This window comes from Ostrinia furnacalis, unplaced genomic scaffold, assembly GCF_004193835.3.
Source record: "Ostrinia furnacalis isolate ACB-3 unplaced genomic scaffold, ASM419383v2 OfSCF7446, whole genome shotgun sequence".
In the NCBI taxonomy this organism is placed as follows: Eukaryota; Metazoa; Arthropoda; class Insecta; order Lepidoptera; family Crambidae; genus Ostrinia; species Ostrinia furnacalis.
In genome coordinates, this window is record NW_021137685.1 from 434,638 (window position 1) to 445,930 (window position 11,293).

The following is an 11,293-nucleotide window of genomic DNA, read 5'->3' on the forward strand; positions in this document are numbered from 1 at the left end:
TATAAACAAATTAACTTGTATCAACCAACTATCATTTTTTATTCAATACATAAATTTCAGCCTTAATTATACCTAAAGTAAATAGCGATAAAATTGCCCTTAAAACCTAAAGAGTGGACAATTTGCCAGGCGACGATCCAATTACACCGCTTCATCGTGGCACCTGGGCATCGCCGCAACACCTCCGAGGTAAAAATAGAGTAAAAAGGAGCACCAACTTGTAGGGGTTGTTGACAAAGAAATGCAATAAGGAATAGAAAAAAAAAATTTGGTGTCGTTAATGAAAAATACACATTAATAAACTTAGATGGGTGTAAGAACATTTTAATAGGTGAATCAGCTAGATATTTGATTTCAATAATCTGTTCTCGATTTTTAACTTGATATAGCAACTCATTGTAGTTTTATGTCAGTGTTCTTACAGTAATAAATTTCAAGATATTATTATTTAATTGTGATATAGGAATAACAATTAGGTATATACACAAAAGAAGGAAGAATAAAGGTAAATCAAACATCTCAGTTCAAATCTAAAATCGTACCTATTTCAAGTAAAACTTGCATAAAATACTTTTTAAAAATAATAATATTTACAAACAACACCCTCCCTATCTTTGTTTTAGATTAATAAATTAAAACGCAAGACTTAAATAAAAAGCTTAACACATTGAACGCCAACGCGGTCAATGTTGTCCGACACTGCACTTTCCTACCAGGCCAAGTAAAAATTTCAATTTTTTTCAATTTTCGTCGATTGTTTTTTTTTGTTAAATCGTTACATTANTATGTCGTCGTGACACTTCTTCCGCGATCGCTTTGCTCTTAAGATTTAAATAATTTTATTGCTATTGTATCCTAATCAATCCCTTGCTATTCCTGTTGTTAAATATAATTTCCAATCCGCTAATAACATTCTTCCTTCCACCGTGTTCTTCCTACCTTTATTTCCTGACTCGAACTGCCTAACAATAATCTTATTAAGAATCGGAATAGGATTCCGAGGAAAACATATGGTGGGTTGTTGGCAAATAACCCCCATATCTGGTGACCCCGACGACGGAGAAGGAGAATTTCCGAAGCAGTCGTAGTTTGGAAAAAATCTACAAAAGGATAAGGCCGCGGTGTGGTCATAAGCGGTGAGCGATTTTTCGAATTTGTAATAATGGGCAATGAAGAAATTTTAAAAGTCAGCGTAAGAGTCCCGCCCTTCTGGCCTGAGGAGCCTGCGTTGTGGTTTGCCCAGGTTGAATCACAGTTTGTCCTATCGGGTATAACTAAGGATGAGACCAAGTTCTACTATTTAGTTGCGCAGTTAGACCACCAATATGCCATCGAGGTGAAGGACATCATCACCAACCCGCCGCCAACGGAAAAGTACGAAAAGCTGAAGTCCGAACTAATTAAACGACTGTCAGCTTCGCAGGAAAAGCGGATTAAGCAGCTTCTGATGCACGAAGAGCTGGGCGATCGGAAGCCGTCTCAGTTCCTGCGTCACCTGTCGGGTTTGGCTGGTCCATCGGTGCCTTCTGACTTCCTGCTTACTCTGTGGTCCAGCAGGCTGCCGCAGAACATCCAGACAGTCATCGCCTCTCAAATGGACCTCGATAAGGACAAACTCGGCGAGTTGGCTGATAAAGTCTATGAGATCGCACCGTCAACTCCGCAAGTCGCCAGCACTNGCTTTCGGGTAGTAATATGTCAAAATTGTTGGTTCTTAGGCGAACAATGTATGGAGAACGAACATTGTCCTTTAACAATTAGTTATTTTAACTAAGAATCAAAAAACTGGGCCTTAGCAGGAGTGAAGCACCTTGTTGTTTTACCATAGAACCCTAAAACCGCCCTCAGTTCAATTGTCCGTCCAGCCCGCGCGGTTGGCAGCGCCCCGCGGTAAGGCTCAGCAGGGTACGGAAGATGAAAGAACACCCATATATCTTTTTCAAAGTGCGGACGGTTTGAGAATTTTAATTTGCGAGGGAAAAGGTCGAAGGCAAAATGGCGACTCATTTTACGGCCTCCATTTTGACGATCGCCCGTACTCGTATTTGGGAAATGTAATTTTGCCGGTAATTAGTTTTGGGATTCATTGAAAGTACAATGCAGGAATCGATTTAGCGTGTTAATTTTTGGTCGGTGTAAAAAAACATTGGACGCACGCGTTAGGTTCAAAATAAATATTGGTGTTTGCAAAAATATGCGGAGTATAACTACTGGACAATTTAGTTTGCTATCTTAACAAATGGAAATAATAGCTCGATAACATATATTTTTTACTGAAATTACAAACTATTTGTTGGAACAAATTGAAGACAGGGTCATAAACTACCTTAATTTGTTACTTTGGTACAAAAGCTCAATCAAGCAAAGGTATCCTAACCTACAGGTCGCAACTTCATGACATCTTAAGCCGAGTTGTACCACCTAACTTTGACCGTAACTATAACGATAACCGGTGCTTTTTGTATGGAGTTTGACAGATTTTTGACGTTTGTCAAAGTTAAATAAAGTAAGATGTTGCAACCCAGGGTTATCGTCATACTTATCGTTAAAGTTAGGTGGTGCAACTCAGCCTCAGAATACTATTTACAAATACATATTCGTATCCTGATAAGATAAGATGACGCTACAAAAATAATAAAAATTAATGATTTAAAAGTTAACTACTAACATTTTCGCCCTAATAAGTTCCAAAATTAGTTGCTGCTTAACTGCCCGCTAGTAAATCCCGACCAAGTGTCGGGCAAGGCTTGCTAATTAAAAACGGCCACAACTTCACGTAATTCCGTTAAGTAATTAAGTATGGGGTTACTTGATTAAAACGCTGGCGTAGACCAAATAAAAAGGGCTTTATTTGCCCAAGCCCTGTCCCTCAGGCAAACAGGGCGCAAATAGGAGCCGTCATTAGGAGGCTGTTGACGAAATATGAGAGGCCTGGGCAAATACTTCGGCTTTGAATTGATACGGCCGTAAAATAAATTACCATTCTGACCCTTGCAACGTAAATACGTAGATAATTGTTTGCCCTCAATATACAGATACCTTAAATAAATTGGTATAAGTAGGTACTTCCCTAAACTTTGAAAGAATATTGTCTTGAAATACTTTATTAACTGACTGCAACAAAAGGAGGGGTTCTCATTTTTAAAATGTACCTGCATAAGCATGCAGCAGTGCATAATATTGTACTAAATTGAAAGAAATTGAGAATAATAATGTAATCTCGTCTTATTATGAATTCAAATTCAACTTTAGGTTTAATTATAAATGATCAAAGTAACAGACACTTAATTAAACCGAGTAAATTGCCGAAGCGTGGCCAACAGACCGTCATTTCGCCTAAGTACTTGAAACAACAAAAACAATTTCTAACCGAAAAAAAAAACACGAAAAATAAAAGGTTAAAAGTTGTCCTTATTTGAATTTTCATTAAAACTTTCCCGCGTCACGAACAAAGAACATTTATATTAAAAAACTCCGGGCCGGCCAGATAAATATCTGTAGTCTCGAGAGCGGACCCAAAATTTAACTTCGGACATAGATTTGGGAGGAAAAAATCAGAAGGGACGTGTGATACCTACGTATACTCGAATTTATGCCTACTTTTTTATCATGAGTCCACATAAGTTAGTCTTACAATAGGAAAACATGTTTTGAATGTATGTATAACACGCACCTATTTAGAATAAATATGGCCGTTGGGGCAGAAAAGTGGCGATCACGGGCTGGAAGACGTAGCGTGGGCAGGCCTCCTATTAGGTGGACCGACGATCTGGTGAAGGTCGCAGGAATAATGGAAAACCTTGGGGGAGGCCTTTGTCCAGTAGTGGACGTCATTCATTCAGACGTCAGACGCCCGATCAGTGGGTTTAAAATGGCGATATTTTTGGTTTCTTATTTAACAACTACATTAAAAGTGAATCAAATCAAATCAATCAAAATGTGAGTATTTCTAAGTACCATCGGCAACGGTGTTAACTATCCATTGCCTGTCATGTCGTCTTGTTCTATCGCAAAGAATCACCATTTGATGAGAGTGAGAGCAAAAACGGAAATGGATAGTTAACAGTGTGGCCGTGTGTACATATAAAATAGGTAATGTATTAAGTTTTATAGCCACGATATCGATAGCCGAACGGTGAAGGGGTCGTACTGGCCGACTCTAGATCCGAGGGACGCGGGTTCGAATCCCGCCGCGCCCATTCGTAACACAAGCTTCTTTAGAGGGGCTAATGGGTCTATTAGTAATTTGTGCAATACAAATATTTTTTTTTTTAAAAGATTATTAGCAATTGGTATTGCGTAAATTACTAATAGTCCCGTTAGCCCCTCGTGGTAAGCTAAATAAGCTTGTGTTACGAGTGGGCTCACCGCAATAGTCGAGCGGCGGTGGGATTCGAACCCGCGTTCCTCGGATCTCGAGTCGGCCACTCCGACCCCTTCACCGTTCGGCTATCGTGGCTATAAATAAAATTGCTAATAATCTTAAAAAAAATGTTTTGGCCTTTTAGAGGTAGGTAATAAATAGGTATAATACTAGTGGCGTATCTGCGCGCTCATCTTCGCAGGGCGGGCGGCTCATTACCGGCGGCCGCAAGACCCGCCCCGCCGTAACTTCGCCGCCGGACTGAGGCTGCCACCGCCGGGAATTTGATTTGGAACTGGTTATGTCAGCGGTGGGATGAAGTGATGTAAGAGTATGGTAACGGATTACAGCCTTTTTAATTTGAACAAAAATTAAAACGACGAAACTAGAATCACTGTTTTTCTAGTTTCTGAAAGAAAAAGGACTGAGACATTATTTTACAGCATTGTTTTAATTTCAATTATCGTGAAACTAAATAATTTTCATTTTGTGGAAATAAGCTTTGAATTAGTACATAAGCTTCTTGATACTTCATGCTAAGTGAATTTATTGTTGCTTTCTAAACACCTTTCCGTTCAAATATCATTTTACATAAAACGAATTATCCTTGTCATGTATTTTACCTGCTTTTTCACATCAGTAATAACTACTTTATTTTGCCATTGTACTCATCATCGTCATCATCACCATTTCAGCCACAGGACGTCCACGTCCAGGCCTCCCCCAATGACTTCCATATCGCACGGTTGGTAGCGGCCTGCATCCAGCGCCTTCATGCTCCTTAAGCCATTGTACTACTACCTACTAATAAATTCATGTTTTTCTTTTTACAGCACCGCATCTTATAAAAACTGAAGCGTACATCAGACCAGCGTTTGAGACGTGGCGTTCAAACGCCCGTGTATGCCGGCCAGTGTAAGGAAGCGTGAACAAATTCACCATAGCTGAGGATCGGAACTTTTGTACAATTACCGCGGCCGGCGCCTCGCCGCTATGTACCGACAGCAGAATAATTACGGCAAATTAAGGCTTGGTTCCATCTTATTTTAACTTTCCATCTTATTTTAACTTTGACAAATATAAAAAATCTGCTAAACTCCATACAAAAAACGCCGGTTATAGTTACGGTCAAAGTTAGGTGGTGCAACTCAGCCTAAAGACATTTTGAATTAAGGTAAGTACATGAGTGTGGACAGTGCAGGACCGGTCGTGATGGAAATCCTTGGGGAAGGGCTTTGTCCAGCAGTGGATGTCATTTGGCTGAAACGACGAAGACCTTTTGAGTCGCAAATCAGATCTTTACGTTATTTCTCATGTAGGCGTAGTTACTAGCTAGTGGCCGCTGAAATCAACTCGCCGAAATAGGTACACAATGGTTTCTTTTCTTGAAATCCATTGCTGGCTTATGAGATCTGATGAGACCCAAAGGAGATAAATTTCTTGACAGCCTTCTGAAAGTAAAAGGTAAGAACGGTAAGTAAAGACTAAACAGTCATAATAATATTAATTAAAGAAAGTTCTTACGCTAAGTTTTGTTTTATAGGCTTCCACATCACGATTTGTTGTAATTTGACGAGAGAAAGTTTTATGAACATTTATTTAAAGTATTAGATTCTTAGGCTGCTGGTATCAGAGATGGTAAAAGAAAACCCAGAATCGATTGGGTTGGGACTAAAATTTTGTTGATTCATTGTTATTTATAATTTACATGATTAACTTAGGTTCCGGAGGAGTAAAATGAGCATTACAACAATGAAACTACTGATACCGATTTAGTTTCAATCGATTCTAGGTTTTTGGTCCATATAATGGACATTCTCCTTCAATATTTTTCTGCTTACCCTCCCCAGTATAAGTTGGCCACACATAAATTATAGCCACCAAGGATAGGAGCGCTGTCTAACTTTGCACTTCGTCCGTATTTTATACCAAATGGTTATATACGAGCGGCAACTTCGGCCGACGCAACTCCAAATGAGAGTGCGGTGCGTGAGACTCTGGAATTAGTGGCTGGAAGTTTTAATAGTGTGGAACTTTCCAGGACTCCAGAGTAGTTTCCAAATTAGATTCTGCGCTTCTGTAATTGCTTTGGAGATACCGGGACTTGTAGGCGGGGGGAGGTTCCATTTTGTACTGTAATTGGTTACGTTATAGAAATTCCATTAAGAGCTGATTTTACCATCGTCGGATAACTTTTAACTGAAGAATAAGTTTGGCACATTGACAGTTTCAGTATGGGAAATATGTCAAAATGACAAGTTTATTATTCAGTTAAAAGTTTTCCGACGATGATAAAATCAGCTCTCAGAAGAGTAAAATCGCGTGCGCTGAAAAATAAATAAGAAAATTAGGTCGAATAAAATAGATGACAATAATATAGGAGTGGTTTGAACAAGTTTTTTATTTATACAGACAAAATTTTAATTTCAGTAGAGGTAACTACCTACTTAGGTGACAAAATTCACGATAAATCAATGTATGAAGTCACGGGAAAAGCCAATCCAATTTGAAGAATTCACACTGCTCTACACTCACTTTAACTTCAACGTGTTAATTTTATATACTCCCAAAAATGTTCACGCGACTAGACAAAAAGTTCATTACAGCCAACATAATTACCCAAATAGCTACCAGCAAAATTAAATATTCCCCGCTAAAGTTAATTATCGTTTACTAAAACTAATAAACAGTGCGCGGTCTCATTTCGTTAGTTTTCAACATACTCTGGAAATCTGGAATATTCCAGGCGAGTTTCGGCACTAATATTAAATGCCTCAAAACACAACTTGTTTTGTATTTTAGCTGATTGCATAAGTTCGCATTTTAGAATGTAAATCCGGCGTTATTATGAAAATTTCGTGTTTTCCTTGGAACGAGCGGATTTAATATTCGGGCGGTGTTTTGCTGACGGTAGTTTATTAATTTTACGTGTGTCTAGGTGCTACTCATTAGGTGCATATTAAGTTGCACTCATCAAAAATAAATAAATAAATAAATAAATTCTTTATTGAATAACTTTTTGACAGTTTTTAACAATAGGCTAATTTTAAACTATAATAGGTAAAAGTACATACGTGCCTGAACTAAGAATTATAATTCCTGTATCTCGGGCAAAAAAAAGGCTTACCTACATTACTTTATTAATAAAATGCTTAGATGTAATTATTTACGAATAATTAAAATTCCATTTAATAACTATTCTCTTTTGGAATATGATATCTAGATAGTAAACATGTTATTGATATTATTAACAGAAAAAAAATACAAATATTTTGATTTAGGATCTAAGTTAGTACCTATAGGTATTTCCAGTATTTACTCAGAATCATAACCACCATAAGCTATTGCTATTTAGTTCCTCGTTTCAACTATTGGCGAAGGTTGAATTTTCAGCGACTTATTGATATTTGGTTCATGACAAAATCTGTTTTTTTTTTTAAGTTACCACTTAAGTAGCTTTTTTATACAATTTTTACAACTTTGAGTCCATTATTTGTTTAGGTACTTTTACATAATAATTATTTAACCAAAGCTTTTTTGTGTGACAGATAAATAATAATCTGAACATTATTTTTATTTTTAAAACGAGACTGGAGTCGCCACCTCGTGGCTTGGGTGCGCACTTTGTTGCGAGGGTCCGGCGTTGGGTTCCTATTAATTTCCTAAGGGAACTCTTCACCCCAAAATGACCGGTACCATGATACAACTAAGTACAACTTTTATCTTTTTAATTTTTCGCTTTATTTTTTTATACAACTTTTTCTTTGATTTGGTCCTTTTTCAGATATTGAAACTTTAGGTTTTAATTAAACTTTCGAGTTCCATTTCAACTAAAATAAAAAATTATCACTGTTACGGGATTTTGCAAAAAATACACTTTTATAAAGGTAAGCAGATATTTACCTTCCCGACGTTTCAACTCGGTTGTACGAGTCATGGTTGCGGATGTTGTGAGTGTTGTGTATCGTGGTACATCACTAGTAGTGTAACAAATGACAATTTGAAGGTATTTGAAAATATTCAAGCCCACCCGAACGGACGACGCTGCGAGCCGCCAGTCTGCTTATGACCACGGTTGCAGCATAGGAGCCGAAACCAAAACGTCAAGCCGTGAGTACATTATGCAACTCAGATAAAAAGTGTCGCGTTGAGACCCGTGTTTCTCTATTTTAGTAGAAACTTTATAATTTTCCAAGGCTTAATTGACTGTCGTCTGAAAAGCTTTTTATTTGATGATAACAATATAATGAACTTACACTAGAGCTTAGCTGGTGGCTTTCAGTGCTCATGATCCCGTGTATGTCATAAAGAAATACGAGTAACGTTTGGTATTTTGAATTTGACTGTAGGAAGTCTCTGAAACTACTGAACATGGACGAAGACAGTTATTTTTTTCACTGACATTAGTATAAAATTTAATGTTATTATGTTTGACTATTAAAATTTTACTAGAGCTTGAATTTGACTGTCATAAATGATGAATTAAGCTTCCGGAAATTGCACCCCAGAGCCTTAGACAATGTTAGATTTTGATACGATAAAGTGACATAGATTTACTATTTTGTACGTAACCCATTGCAGCTTGCTGTTTTATTAAACGTGTCAGTGACATATTACTCTACAATTTGAGGACATAGCGTAGCGTTAACTAACACGTGATCTAAAATAGAAATCGATTGTTTATTATTACACACACAATTTCTTTAGTTCATAAAAGATTCTCACATAGGTGTTAAACAGCCCAAAATGCGAAAAAGAAAAAAAAAACTTTGACAAACGTGTAAAACAAAAAAAACTTAAAATTAATCGCGTATCGTTTTCTGTCGCTCGCGCGAGGTACGGGGCGGTCGGACCCCGCTTTATCTTCACGCCTGCATGACTATCCTATGGTAATGTAATGAAAAATTACGCCCATCAGATACCGCNGAGTCCTTTATATTCATATAAAAAGTTTCGCGTTGAGACCCTTGTTTCTGTATTTTAGTTAAAACTTTAAGATTTTCCAAGGCCTGATTCACTATCGTCTGAAAAGCTTTTTGTTTGATGATGTTAAATAATGAACTATTACTCTAGAGCTTAGAAGGTGGCTTTCAGCGCTCATGATCCCGTTTATGTCATAAAGAGGTACAAGTAACGTTTGAAATTTTGAATTTGACTGTAGGAGTTCTCTGAAACTACTGAACGTGGACGTAGACAAAATAGCGGACTGTATAAAAAAGGTGCTGTAATTCTCGCCAGCCTAATTACAATAAAATTATCTAGAACTACGCGGTAATCGTGCGTCGACGGTGGTTTCCAAAGGCGAGTGTGTGAACCGAGCGCCGCCGATGATGACGCTGTTGGCCCGAGTTGACGTTAGTCATCGTACGCCGCCCGCACGTCTCCTCCCGTGCGTTGTTGGCTTCCCAACAGACATTAATACATATAATTTAAATTTTAATAGAGCTTGAATTTAATCTTCGAATAAATGATGATTTTATACTTCCGGAAATTGCACCGCAAAGCATAAGAAAATATAAGATTTTAATACTTTTACGCCCAATAAAACGTGAAAAAGAAAAAAAAAACTTTGACAAACGTGTAAAACAAAAAAAAACTTAAAATTAATCGCGTATCGTTTTCTGTCGCTCGCGCGAGGTACGGGGCGGTCGGACCCCGCTTTATCTTCACGCCTGCATGACTATCCTATGGTAATGTAATGAAAAATTACGCCCATCTGATACCGCCGTCTCGGAGCTTTGTGCTACCTGCGAGCTTTCGCGATAAGCTTCCAACGGGATTTTTGATTATGGCAAACCGTGAATATTCACTGTAAAAGTATTCACTTATATGCTAAAGTATTTCTGTATTATCTGCTATAGGTAATTTATGTTTTTCAAATTGAGGATTCTCCTTCGCTTTAATGACGTACTTACCCTCAAGTACTTATTGCAAGAACTCAATAAGTGACCAAATTCAGATAACGAACAATCATTAAATAAACTTTTTAATCTTAAACACGAATAGAAGTGACAATATGCAATAACCGTATCTCAATTTGAAAAGCTAGAAAGGGGATCGACTTTTTGATTGGAAAAAAAATGCAATAAGCTGACGATATTGCCGACTTTTCGAGTATTGCTTATGATATCTACACTAATATTATAAAGAGGAAAACTTTGTTTGTCTGGTTGTAATGAATAGGCTCAAAAACTACTGGACCGTTTTTAAAAATTCTTTCACCATTAGAAAGCTACATTATCCACGAGTAACATAGGCATAATTTTATTTTGGGAAAAAATAGGTGGGTCCACTTAATTTAGTCCACGCGGGCGAAGCCGCGGGCAGTAAGCTAGTTTTTAATACTTCAAGTATCATTAACCTTAAGTTAAGAGTACCTAACATATTCGCTGTTCACAAAAAAGACAGTTAACGAAAAATATTGTTTTATTTTATGATAGATCTCATAGTTAACTCAAGCCTTGAAACATAAATAATATTCGGGGTCCAAATTTATTTATTTATTTATTTATTGCACATAATAGATACATTGTATATTGTTAGGTACTAGGTACTAACATACAAATGCACACCCGGTTGGGTACAGCAATACAAATAACAAATATTGGACCTTAGAGGCTGTCAAAGTGTTACATTTCACTAGTCGAGTGAAATGTTTCAGTCAAGCGTGAGGCATTGAGTTTCAACACCCATACGATTTGCAGAGATCGTAATACGATTCTATAGTATAGAAATGCGCTGGGCGATTCCGTATGCCGATTTGAATTCTAATGCTTTAGAAATACGTCGATGGTGAGTACTTCTAGTTTTTTATAATCTAAATGTTGTCTTTTAAAATGCAGAATGTGTCCTGTGTTTTGTTTATTTTTGAATAAACAGAAAAAAAAACTATGAAATACATAATCCCTTTAAAAATAAGTTTAGTTATAG

The 11,293-nt window shown here is 37.3% G+C and overlaps 1 protein-coding gene across 1 annotated transcript; it reads left to right on the forward strand.

The window, feature by feature from the left end:
- Positions 1 to 1,162: 1,162 nt before the first annotated feature.
- LOC114364509 (uncharacterized) lies at positions 1,163 to 4,628 on the forward strand. Its single transcript, XM_028320691.1, has 2 exons — positions 1,163 to 1,687; positions 4,566 to 4,628. The coding sequence occupies exons 1-2, from the start codon at positions 1,163 to 1,165 to the stop codon at positions 4,626 to 4,628; spliced, it is 588 nt and encodes a 195-aa protein (XP_028176492.1).
- The last annotated feature ends 6,665 nt before the right edge of the window (positions 4,629 to 11,293 follow it).